Source organism: Stenella coeruleoalba (genome assembly GCF_951394435.1).
Source record: "Stenella coeruleoalba genome assembly, chromosome: 7".
NCBI classification, from domain to species: domain Eukaryota; kingdom Metazoa; phylum Chordata; class Mammalia; order Artiodactyla; family Delphinidae; genus Stenella; species Stenella coeruleoalba.
Window position 1 is genome coordinate 39154238 of NC_137153.1, and position 13504 is coordinate 39167741.

The following is a 13504-nucleotide window of genomic DNA, read 5'->3' on the forward strand; positions in this document are numbered from 1 at the left end:
TTCCCCACCCCACCTTTTTTTTAAGGTGTCAGTCTAACAGCATGCTTTTTATTTCAGTCTTTTTTCAGCTCCTACATGTAAGGTAGGCCTGACCCCAAAAGTGAAATAGATAGCTAGAATCTTGCATGTGTTACAGTGAGTCATCCCAAGGGAACAAATTGTTCATCCTGGGTTTTTTAAGTGCTGCAATAAAACATCTTAATCACTTAAGCAACTAAAAGAATGGCTGGCTGTGTCCTTATTTTCTTTGTAAATTGCTTTAACAACTTGAAATGCTTAAAAAGTCTTTTCCAAGCGATGTGTAAATCCCACTTTCCTCTTTGCTGTTCTCATTTCTGGATTTTTAGATTCACTCCTTTCATGGATTGTTGTTGATGTTGTTTAGTTTTACAGAGGTTGAGGAAAATACCTTTTCTCATGAAAAATAACATTCTTCATTGGATTCCTCTCCATAGAGAAAAAGGATAGTTATTTTTGGAATATTTGCAATAACATTTAGAACTTATTCATGAAAACACCTTTTCTCTTAAAAAAAACACTTAAACTCTTAAATGAGTTAAGGTTCATTTAACTGAAACCATTGTATAAAAGACATACTGATGTGCCCTGTAGATTTCATTAAATGTATGAGATCTCAGCTTTACAAAGTCAGGAGGTGGAAACCCCACTAGAAATCTTAATTCTCCTCCTTCAGATAATTTAAAGAACCTCCTAAATGGAATTTTCTTATTTTTGCTTGATTTTTTTCAAGCCTTATATTGCATAAGAGGGTTTTTTGCATTTTGCATAAATTCTGTGTGCAGTCATGGGGATCTCACATTTTTAAACCCTCCCCTGCAGTTTCTCTGGCTCAGCTCTTCTGGCCAATTGCCTAACCTGCTGGAGTTCTAGGGGAGGAGAAAAGATTGAGAGAAGTGGTGTCTCCTCCTGGTGCCTCCCTCTCGCCCCTGAATTCAGTCCAGCCAGTTCAGTGATGGGGCTTCCCAGGGCAGAAGAGTGGAGGTAAGCTCTACAAACCGCAGGGCCTGGCTGAGTGGGGAGGCTGAGCACTCAGCAGAGCCTGGCGGGAAGACCTCGCTTCCTGAGGGCACAAGAGCCACACTGATGACATCTTTTTTTTTTTTTTTTTTTTTAACCTCCGCAGTCACAGAACAGAATAGGGAAGGGGTACTGGTTCTGAACAGAATGGGTTCTCTTCAGAGAGCAGATGTTTAAGAAAGCATTTCTTTTCGTTTTTAAACTGTATCTTCTTACTCCCCATCCCCAGTTTTTTAAAAAGCATATGATACATGATAAATTTTACTGTTGCTTACTTGTTGTCTTTATCTATAGCAGGCTAATTTTTAAAACATGAAATAGAAGTGTATGAAGTAGCAGATTTTTTTTTTCATTACAGATCCCTACTCTGTTAAAAGAAATGTGGCAAGGACCCTAAATAATCAACCTGTGTTTGAATATATACTTCATTGTTTAAGGACAACGTATAAATATTTTGCTCTTCCACACAAAATTACAAAATCCAGCCTTCCAAAGCCTCTGAGTACTGATACCTGTACTTCCAAACATTCTAAAGAAGTAGCAAAACGTGATCCAGATGTACAAGCGAAAGATGATAAACTCAAAACCTCAGTTTTGACTCAAGGTCCTGGTGCTGCCACTTTAACTGCGAGCACCTGCAAGGTACCATCACTTACTCTTAAAGAGACTGCTGAAAGCTTTGAAAGCCCATCAACAGAGGAAATGGGAAACACACACATCAGTGTCCACCTGGAAAACTCAGACTATATCAAGGCAGAGGTCACTTGCGATGACTCTGAGGATGTTAAAGTACATCATCAAGAAACAGGAAGTAAAGATGAGAAAGAAAAATGTGAAATGGAGGGCAAGCATCCTTTGACTGCTGATGATCAAGCTTTAAGTAGTAGCAAACGTGGAGAGCTTGTCATCTGTGGCAGCCCAGGAAGTGACGAGACTCATGGCACTTTGCATTTAAAAGGCTTCGAAAATCCTACAGCTAAAGGGTGTGACGAATTTGCTACTTTAGATGACAAGGCTGATGTTGATGAAGAAAGCATTGAAGGTACAGATGAACTTGGAGATGCTCTAAGCCATTTTACCCCTTCAAGACAGGGCCAGACATCAGGAATCATTCACTCTGATGAAGAAGAGGAGGAGGAAGAGGAGGAGGAGGAAGAACCCAGGCTCTCCATTTCCCGAAGGGAAGATGAGGATGATGTTGCTAACGAAGATGAGTTAGACAACACCTACACTGGATCAGGGGATGAGGATGCCCTGTCTGAAGAGGATGAGGAATTAGGTGGATCTGCTAAGTATGAAGACTTGAAAGAATGTGGAAAACACCAGGTGGATGGAAATCTACTAATGGAACTTAATAAAATCAGTCTTAAAGAAGAAAATGTATGCGAGGAAAATTCAACTGCGGATCAGTCTGATTTCTTCTATGAATTTAGTAAACTCATCTTCACCAAAGGCAAGGTAATCAGTGCCACTCCTAGACATGGCACTAGGAGACTTGAAAGAGTTTTAATGCATGTACTTTCGATTTTTGTGTACTAAAACAGGGCTCTCCCCTCTCGGTAGTGGTTAACAAGTTGCTCTTTCACTCCAGTGCACCCACTAGGTCCACTTCCCTCCTTAATCTCTTAGGAATTTGCAGAGGAGAAAAGTAATGCTGTTGGTAGTAAAAATAACTGCCTTTTGCTCCTGCGTGTACCAAAAGGGGGTCCCCATGTCAGATACTTTGGAGTGGCCACACCATTATATTTTCATTCCTTTGGAATGTGAGAAGTAGAATGTGTACTTTGGAAAAAAGATTCAAGACCCCTTTATTTGGTAAATAAAGTTTTATCTTAAATCTTTTATTATTTGCTTTGCCATCTTCCTGCAGTCTCCTACAGTAGTATGCAGTTTATGCAAACGAGAGGGTCATCTAAAGAAGGACTGTCCCGAAGACTTCAAAAGAATCCAGCTGGAACCTTTGCCACCATTAACACCCAAATTTTCAAATATCTTAGATCAAGTTTGCATTCAGTGTTATAGTAAGTTATTAACATTTCTTTTGATTTGTCAAAATATTAAATTGGCATTTTCTCAAGAGTTATCTGAATCACTAACCTGTTAGCTTCATTATAGGGGCTAAGTCTGTTCCATTCTCCATTGTATCCACAGTGCTCTGTGTATCCTGTTCCATTTGGGACATGCAATAAAAAATTGTTAAAGAAAGACACGGAGGGAGAATTTTTAAGTCTTAAGACTGGAGTACTATCATTTCCTAACTGGTATTCCTTGAAATGTTTTTCTAGGTGCCTGCCATTAATGGTATTTCGTCACAAGGAGTATTCCATAGGTCAAGTAGGGAATAACTCTATATCCTGCCCCCTCCCGTAGAGGTTTTTAGGGCACATTAGCATAATAAAGCCTTCTGAGAAATGCTATGGTAAAGAACTTATTTAACTCTTTAGTCTTATGTAACCCTTTTCCAAAATTTGAGCGTAGAGTACTTTTTAATTAATGCTAATTAATAACCTTTATAACAGCCCTTTAAGGAACACCAGTTTGGGGAAGTGTTGGTATACTGAGGTATAAAGCTCTACAAGGAAAAACATTACATGGAGAGGCATGGCAGCTGCTTAGAGTGAAAGATCCATCACATTGCTGTACCTTGAGATGTCTGTCTGTGCCAGAAGACACTTATCCTGAATCAGGGATTTCTTTTTTAAACCTCTTCAGAGGGTATAAGTGAGGAAAGAAAACTATTGGTTCTCTTTAGAAAAAATACGTACATATGCACATGCTCACAAACTATTGTGTTCACCCTGGCGGGGGGGGGGGGGGGGGGGGGGGGGGGGGGGGGGCGGGAGTTTGTGTAGTTCCCTGAAGGCTGCCTTCATAGGGCTCTGGGTCTCTCTGAAACCCAGGAGCAGAACCCTTGTTCAGACTGCTTTACATCTCAGGAGCAGTTCTTGGTGATAGACTCTTTCAAAAGGCGTCTTTATTTTACATTGCTTAATGCTGTCTACTGAGAAGACACACAAAATTTAGAGTTTTGTTTATTTTTTTTTAAGCCAGTTAGATTTTATTTAAAAATATAGTTTTTCAGAGAGTGTGAACAATCTTTGTTTCTGAATGTATCTGTTTATTTTAAACAGAGGATTTTTCTCCAACAATTTTAGAAGATCAGGCACGTGAACATATTCGGCAAAACCTAGAAAGTTTCATAAGACAAGAGTTTCCAGGTAAATAAGTTTTTACCTTTAAGTAAAGAACGATAGTGTGACTTTCCTTCAGAATGAGTACATGTGTTACAACAACATTAATTTTGAGACTAAGAAAGCAGTGTTACAGTGATGGGGGGGACAGGGCTTCAGTTGTTCTGTGATATACCTAGGGTGGCTTTTGGTCTTCCCAATCCTAGTTTGCCAATAGAAAAGACAGACGCAGTGTAGTATTTTGCTTAGCAGATACCACAAGTGAACTTCATTTAGTATTAGGTTTAGAGTCAAAATTCAGACCTGTAAAAAGTGAATTTATTTAGAAAGTAGTAAGCTTACATTATTAAATGTTCTGAGGTGATCCACATTTTCCTTGAAATGTCCTTGCATTTAAGAAGAAAGTGGCATTTGATAATCTTGCATGTCTTCTATAACTTGTATTTATTTATTTATAGTAAATTTTGAGAGAAAATAATTTATAATAAATGACTAGTTAATAAAAGAACATAATTATAATGAGATTGTTATAGGACAGTTAACAACTGGGTATTTTTGATTCATGAGAGAGTTGTTTCGATCAGAAGATTAAATGTACTCAGGTAATTAGGTATGACTTTTCATATATCCCTAACAGGAACTAAACTGAGCTTGTTTGGCTCCTCCAAAAATGGATTTGGGTTCAAACAGAGTGACCTTGACGTCTGTATGACAATTAATGGACTTGAAACTGCTGAGGTACAGTGACCACGTAAAACTTCCATTTGCTGTGGAGTATGATTTGACAATCTTGACTGACAATACAGCATGGTATTTTCCAGATTTATCAGGGTGTATCATATGGAGTATGCCATTTGGCACAATCTGTCTGGTCAGATAACTTAGAAGTTGAGAAGTGAATGTGAGGAGTAGAAAGGCTTCTGCTTGCAACTTGTAGTGCAAACTAGATTTGAAAGCAACATCTGGGAATTCTAGAAAGCTAAACCAGCCTCTCCCGTGTCCCAGTGGCGTAGCCGCTAGGCTGACTCAGGTACATAAATATACCAACGTGAGGTTTTCTGAGAAGTTTTTTAGTAGGCAGGCAATGTGATGCAGTGATAGGAGAGTGCTAAACTGAATTCAAGACAGACTTGGTTCATCAGTCCTTAAACATGTGGTCTTTGGTTGATAATCTCTAATATGGAAGTGAGATCCTCTTGCCTCAGGAGATGGTTGTGCTCATCAGCTTGGATCATGTATGTCAGGAGTCAGGGAACTATGGCTCACTGCCTGTGTTGTAAATATCAGTTTTTATTGGCATACAGCCACACCCCTTCATTTATGTATTGTCTACATCTGCTTTCACTCTGTAACTTCACCGGTTGAGTCCTTGCAACAGGCCACATGGTCCACAAAGCAGAAAAGGTTTGCCAGCCCTCATGGATATGAAGGCATTTATAAAATGTAAAATACTTTTGAAAAGGTGTAAAGTCTGAGAAGTACTGAATTTTTTATTTGTAACAGTCCAAATGCTGTATATCCAAAGGAGTGATTGCTGCTGTTGCTCAGGATCTTTTTATGCCTTTTTTGAGTTTCAGGTTTTTATCCTTTGAGGATGTATCTGACTTGGGAAAATAGTCAAAAGTTATCTAGCATGACTATGGTGAATAGGTGGCTAAGCAAGATTGGGTCCAATATATGGAATGACCTGATTATATCGGGTGGCCAAAAAGTTCGTTCGGGTTTTCCTGTAATGTGGAAAAACCCAAACGAACTTTTTGGCCAACCCAATACATCATCAAGATTGAATTTTTACATGATTAATAAACTAGTCTTGAGGGCATTTTTAAATTAAATTCCAAATATATTCTGGGAAGTATATAGCCATCAGAAGGACTTAATGTTTCGGCCCAAATGTTTTTAAATATTTGAAATATTATTCATATTTCCTGTATGACTTTCTTTTTGTGCATTATATTTTTTACTAGTTCTGTGGAGAAATAATCTGAGCTTAATTACTCTCCACAGCATTTCATCAGCTCTTAATTAAAGTATAATGAAGGTCTACCCAGAATGAATAAGACGGGCCACAGAAGCTCCCTCTTATTAATTCTGTCACATAGAGAGTACTTCTGAGTGACATGATTACATAGCGGGGAAAAATGGAGATCCTCGCTGGTTGAGAGACTTTTCTGGAGACACTGATTTCAGCCTTTCTTGTGCCTCCAAGAGCAACCCAATGAGGGTTTCCACATCCTTAGGATATTCCTATGAATGAGGATTAACGCTCACCTAAAAGGGAAAAATGTATGTAGAATAATTTGAAGTTAATTTTGTTATTTCTGGAGGAAATGGAAACTATAACAAGGTTAGGAACCTGTCTTCCATTTCTGATTCAGTAGTTTGTGCCTTTTTGTTTGTTTGTTTGTGCCATTTTTCTTGCAGGGGTTGGACTGTGTAAGAACTATTGAAGAATTGGCAAGAGTCCTCAAAAAACATTCAGGTACCTCTGTAAGCTTTTTCTAAAAAATATTTTTGTCTTTTTTATTAGTGTTTTGCATACTTAGAATTTATGAATGCCAACGAAACAGTGTAGTGGTTCATATAACATTTGTGGTATTGGTGTCTTTAAAAAAATCTTATGTGATTAAGTATGAAAAGCTGAGGAATTGGTTATAATATGTGTGTGCATGTTTTTGCCTCAGTCAGTTTTATTTCAAGACAAAGTATATACCACGCAGGAAATTTTGGGAATGGCTTTGCCTTATCAGCATTGTGTAAATCAAAGTGTAGGGGCTGCTCGCAGTGATGTGAAGTATAGTGGGAAGCACCATGGACTAGGGTGATGGATTGTACTCACAGCTGTTTAGCTGTGTGTGACCCTGAACAAGTATTTACAGCTGTAAAATGTGCAGATTCTGTAAATTGTGCACAGAGCTGAAATGCCATTAGCATATTCTCCTGCCTCTCTTTGTCAGAGGCAGCTATGGATGCTGTTAACAGTGAGAGTCTTCTTTTAAACTGTGGTTCATCCAACTTCTGTGCTAAGAGTTGAAAATGAAAGTGAGCAAGATATTGTCGTTGCCTTTGTGGAACTTAAAATCCATGCACCATCCATGGAAAGCTTTCTTATATCTTAGTCAAGAGTAGACCTAGGGCTTCCCTGGTGGCGCAGTGGTTGAGAGTCCATCTGCCGATGCAGGGGACACGGGTTTGTGCCCCGGTCTGGGAAGATCCCACGTGCCGCGGAGCGGCTGGGCCTGTGAGCCATGGCCACTGAGCCTGCGCGTCCGGAACCTGTGCTCAGCAACGGGAGAGGCCACAACAGTGAGAGGCCCGCGTACCGCAAAAAAAAAAAAGAGTAGACCTAAATTCACAGCATGGGCATGCACACATACATACATACATACATACAGATAAATATGCACCTGGAATGCCCCTTTTTGTTGCATTCTTTTTTTAAATAAATTTATTTATATTTTATTTATTTTTGGCTGCGTTGGGTCTTCGTAGCTGCACACGGGGGCTACTCTTTGTTGCGGTGCACGTGCTTCTCATTGTGGTGGCTTCTCATTGCAGAGCACGGGCTGTAGGTGCGTGGGCTCCAGTAGTTGTGGCACGCAGGCTCAGTAGTTGCGGCTCATGGGCTTAGCTGCTCCGCGGCATTTGGGATCTTCCCAGACCAGGGCTTGAACCCGTGTACCCTGCATTGGCAGGCAGATACTTAACCACTGCGCCACCAGGGAAGTCCCTGTTGCATTTTTTATTTACAGGAGTTTAAAGAGGATACTGTGTTATTTAAGTAATGGGGGAAAAAAACTTAATTTTGATTTACTCCTAATGAAAACCTAGCGCATCAGTATTTTTTTAATATGTTTTGATATGATTTTTTTGGTCATTGAAGCAAGCATTTTGGGAATTTTACCTCTAAAGATCATATGCTTTTTTATTTTTATTTTTGAAGATTATGCAAAGAAACTAAATTGCTAAGCTTCCGTGACTATTAGTTATTTAGTACTGAGCTAGGTTTTGACTTTTGATTTTGAAATAATTTCAAAGTTAAAGGAAAGCAGCAAAAATTGTATAAAGAACTCTGTCTATCCTTCATTCAGATCCACCAGTTGTTAACATTTTACCACATTTGATTGATCATCCTATCTCTTGCTTGCTCACGATTTTTTTCTGTACCATATGAGATTAAGCTGCAAACATCACGTCCCTTTCCCCTAGATACCTGTGTGTATTTCCTAAGAATGAACCATGTTAAAAATAGGTCATTTTTAGACTAGAAATGACTTTTACATACAGATTACAATGTAATGCAGATTGCATGGAACAAAAATGGAATAATAGCTACAGGACTATGATTAAGAAAGCAGTCTCCCCATGTATTTTATTGGGTACCTGTTATGTGCTCAGCACTGTGTTGGGCACTTAGGGATGGTAGAAAAATAAGTCTGTATAGGTCTTTGACAGCTTTCAGATCTCAAACGTAAGATAATCTCACAGGCTGTGTAACAATGTGTGGTAGTATTCATTTATTAAAATGAGTTGTAGAAACTACAGCAAGTATTAAATAACTTCTGAAGAGAGAGATTCTGGGAAAAGAGTTGGGTAGGGGAGGTTCATGGAAGAGATGGGCTTTTTCTGATCTCAGATGATGATGAACATGATTTGAAGAGGATAGGAAGAGAAGTCATTTCTAAGATGCATGGATGTGAGTGCGAGAATCACTGTAATATATTTTTTAGGACAGTGAGAAGATTGGTACATTTTGAGAGGAATTTCAAGTGGGAACTATTAGGAGATAAGGTAAAGTCTGTAGATATTTGGAAGCCACTGAAGTTTCTTCAGAGGGGAGAAACCCCATAAAAGCAAAACTTAAACTTTTTAGGGAGCTGATATACTCTTAGGGAAGATATAATCTAAGTGACAGGGCAGAAGGACCTTAACCAGTTGCCAGTGATCCTAAAAGGAAAAGAATACGAGAGATTCCAAAGGGAAATTTCCTAGAATTGGAACCTACAAGTAGGAAATAAGGGTTCAGGCTGATGTCTGGGTATTTGAGAAATGAGAATGTTTGCAGAGAACACCAGCGTGCCATGAAGCTATAATCTCCGAGAGTTAACAGTACAGCAAGCAGTTAGAAATATGGAGTTGTCAGTTAGGATTGAAGAACAAAATGAAACAGTTTTGTATTGAAATGCTTGAAGGAAGAAAGAGAGACAGAAGCCAAGAATAAAACAGAATTCCATGGGATCATTTGAGAGAAGTTGAGGACCAAGCTTTAATTCTTGAGTGTAGAAATTAGGGAAGGACACTGAAAAAAGAGCTATTGGAATGGTAAAATAGGAACCAGGATGATGTGCTATGAATAAATCCTAGAGAACAGGCTTAGAAGTGGTTAGCAGGGTCAAATTCTAGAATGGGAAGGAGATTGAGAAAAAGGATATCTAATTTAGAGCCAGTATAGCAAAGTAATTAATGGGGCTTCTAGAATCAGTCTCTTTAGTTTTAAATCTTGGGTTCCTGCTTTCTGGCTGTGTGATCCCCAAAAGTCACTCAGCTTCATTATGAGCACTCAGTTTCTCATCTATAAAGCAGGAACAACAGAAATAGCATTTAAGATTAAGCAAGGCAATACATTAAACTACAGGGCCTGACATAACACAAAGTGTTCAGTAAGTACGAGCTTCCTTGCCTCTCCTCCCTATCAGTGTGTTAGACTTCTATCTCCCACACAGACCTTTTTTGCTGAAATTTCTTTCATCTGTGTACTTTTTTTTCTATACTCCAGACCGCTAGGTTTCTGCCCTCTAGCCATCACCACTTAACTCTCTCAGAAGGAGCTCAAACCCCAACATCTCAGGCTGAGCTCATCTTTCTCTTTACTGCCTCCCTTCTGCTACAGCCACCACTACCGGCTCGTCCTTCTGAATCCTCTTTCTTGCTTATTGACATTGGCTTCCTTGGAATCACCAAAATGAATGAAGTGATAATTAGCCTGTGCTAGACTAGGTTCAGTAGATTCAGTCATACCTAGATTTGAATCCCAGCTCCACAGTTCACCAACTGCACATTCCTAAGCACGTTCATTTCTCGGGGTCTCTGTTTCCTCATCTTTTGGGTAAGGGTGAATGGTCTTAGGAGGTAATGTTTGTAAAGGAATCTAGATGCTCAGGAAATGGTCTTACTGTTACAGCCCTCCTTCTTCCTTATCACCCCTACTTCTACTTCCCCAACCCATCCAGTTACGGATGCTCTCACACATGTCTTACTGCTTCTCTGCCAGGTCAGTTTTTTTGGTTTTTGTTTTTTTTTTGCAGTACGCGGGCCTCTCACTGTTGTGGCCTCTCCCGTTGTGGAGCACAGGCTCCGGACGCGCAGGCTCAGCGGCCATGGCTCACGGGCCCAGCCGCTCCGCGGCATGTGGGATCTTCCCGGACCGGGGCACGAACCCGTGTCCCCTGCATAGGCAGGCGGACTCTCAACCACTGCGCCACCAGGGAAGCCCTGGGTCAGTTTTTATAATGGTCACTTAGTCTCTCTTCTGGGTGCCTCCAGTCTATCCATTGCCAGGGACCTTGTTTAAATAGATGTGGTCAGTGATTCTCCCCAACTTACACCAGTGCATTGGCATTTCTTTGCCTCTAAGGATGTATATGTTCCCTATTTGGACTCCTCCCAGTTTTTACCACATCTCCTATTACTCATTATTTCTTTCCCTCAAGTCCACTCTGTAGCCTGAACGATTCCATGGAAGTTCCCTGAACATGCCGTTCTGCTTCAGGCATCTACCCTTCCCCTGTGCAGTTTTCCTTGCCTGGTAAATCCCGTCAGCCTTCTCTTTTTTTGCCTGTTCTTTTTCAAAGCCTAGCTCAAGCAATTTACTTCTCTGTTGAAGTCGATTCCTTTCTTTTACTGACATAGCTTCTAGCTCCAGGATGAGTAATTTTTGTTTTGAGGATTCTGATGATTACCCCTATGGGCTTTTCTCCATATTATATGTGTAGTCATATGGAGAGAATAGGTAGGGCCCACATAGTCCAGATTCTGTAGTAGTTTCCTCTTTTGTGATGTTTATCAGACTGACAGCCCTATACACATGCACATGATCCATTGAGTTCCTGAAGAGCAGTGGCTGCCTTGTTCATTCTTGTACTTCAGATATTGATGTGTTTAACAAATGTAAACTTTGCCAGAAGAGTCTTCCCAGATGTTTGTTAATAACAGAGAATTCTTTGACTAGTCTTAGTGACTCACATTAACATAAGAGCAACTTATATCCCCTGCTGCTGTATTTAATGACACTATCTTATTTCCCAACCTAGGGCTGAGAAACATCTTGCCTATTACAACAGCAAAGGTGCCAATTGTAAAGTTCTTCCATTTGAGAAGTGGTCTGGAAGTGGACATCAGTTTGTATAACACATTGGTAAGATTTTCTTTAGACTTTTTCTTTATGGAGATGAAGGGGAACAAGTATCTCTTAATTTACACAATCTTTCAGTAAAATTAAACCATTCATTTCATCCAGTTCATTCTTTCAGTAGTTATTTATGAGTGCTTGCTAAGTGCCTGGCAGTGTTCTGAGGCTGGGGATATAACATAGAATTGAGTTAATATTAGTATTCATTTAAAATGAGGTCAGAGTGGCAAGTGCTTTTTGTTTGGCTTGAACTTTGTTTTAATTTTGGAGCGTGTATGTGTGTGTGTGTGTTTGTGTGTGTGTGTGTGTTTGTGTGTGTGTGTGTCTTTGGTCTCATACCTGGTTTATTTCAGGGCTTTATGGGACCTCTCTGGCCCCTAAGGACATTTAATTTGAATAATGGGCAGGAAGTGGGGGGTGCAGATCTTACATTGACTTAAATGGAACTGATTATTTTAATAGCCTATATTTTCTAGGAATGTTTAGACTAAGGAGGCCTGAGATCAGATGTCACTTATAATTCTTATCTAGTAAGTTAATGAAGTTTGTCTTCAGGGGAAAAATATTAGTTTCAGCCTAAATGTCTTCATCCTAAAATGAATTACAGTGTAAACCTTTTCAGAATATTCCGTCTTAAAACTTTTTCTTCTAACTGGTAGACTTATAGTGTAATTTCCCTTTTAACAGGCCCTTCATAACACAAGGCTCTTATCTGCTTATTCAGCCATTGATCCCAGAGTGAAATATTTGTGCTATACCATGAAAGTATTTACAAAGGTGAGTATGCTTCCTCTTGTGATTTATCAGGAAATTTCATTACATCTTCAACCTTGTTGAAAACATAAGTCCATAACAGAAACAGACTCAGTGATATAGAAAACAAACTAGTCGTTACCAGTGGGAAGAGGAAGTGGAGCGATAGGGGTATTATGGGATTAAGAGACACAAAGTACTATGTATAAAGTAAATAAGCAACAAGGATATATTGTACAGCACAGAGAATATGGCCATTATTTTGCAAAAACTTTTTTTGGCCTCACCGCACGTCTTGTGGGATTTTAGTTCCCTGACCAGGGATTGAACCCGGGCCCTCGTCAATGAGAGTGCAGAGTCCTGACCACTGGACCTCCAAGGAATTCCCTACTTTGTTATAACTTTAAACGGACTATAGTCTATAAAAATATTGTATCACTATGTTGTACACCTGGAACTAATATAATATTGTAAATCAACTATACTTCAATTAAAAAAAGAAAAAGAAAAGATGTGTGTATTTTTAAAGAACCATAGCCATGTCAAATGCTTCTTTTAACTATTTGAGAAGCCCTACTCAGCAAGCTAAAATTTTGTTGCTTAAATTTTACGTGGTAACCTAATATTGCTTCTGGCTGATAGTTCCACAGCTTTGTTGGGGTTTGTTTTGCTTTGATTTTTATTTATTTATTTATTTATTTGGTTGGTCTTATTTGGTTTTGTTGGCATATTTTAGCATTTGAAAATGTAATTTTTATATTAGTGCCCTGTAGAAGCACCTTATTCTTAGTGACAACAGAATAGATGCAAGTGTAGCAGAAGACATTGGTGGTCTTTCCTTTGTTCCTCCTTTTCCTTCCCCCCAGATGTGCGATATTGGCGATGCTTCTAGAGGCAGCTTATCGTCATATGCATACACGCTTATGGTGCTATATTTTCTCCAGCAGAGGAACCCACCAGTCATTCCTGTCCTTCAAGAGGTATTAGTAAAAGAAATTGTATTTCTCATCTGTAGAGCTGGGTGATCTTTGAGCCCTCTTCCTTCTCTAAAATTCTGTGGTTCTGTAGTTAAAATTTTTACTATTTTCCTACAAGTTTTTGTATCAATGCATTA

At 39.3% G+C, this 13504-nt stretch overlaps 1 protein-coding gene across 11 annotated transcripts in view; it reads left to right on the forward strand.

The window, feature by feature from the left end:
* Positions 1-13504, forward strand: part of TUT7 (terminal uridylyl transferase 7) — a gene marked incomplete at its 3' end in the record, with an annotated part of 68586 nt that overhangs the window by 32312 nt on the left and 22770 nt on the right. For 10 of the 11 annotated variants that reach the window (XM_079926079.1, XM_079926077.1, XM_079926078.1 and 7 more), the window contains 8 exons: positions 1397-2496; positions 2909-3059; positions 4170-4256; positions 4867-4967; positions 6654-6711; positions 11540-11643; positions 12325-12414; positions 13257-13370. In XM_079926079.1, the coding sequence (XP_079782205.1) occupies positions 1397-2496; positions 2909-3059; positions 4170-4256; positions 4867-4967; positions 6654-6711; positions 11540-11643; positions 12325-12414; positions 13257-13370 (1805 nt within the window). The remainder of the gene's footprint in view (positions 1-1396; positions 2497-2908; positions 3060-4169; positions 4257-4866; positions 4968-6653; positions 6712-11539; positions 11644-12324; positions 12415-13256; positions 13371-13504) is intronic. The other variant, XM_079926076.1, reaches the window with a different exon arrangement.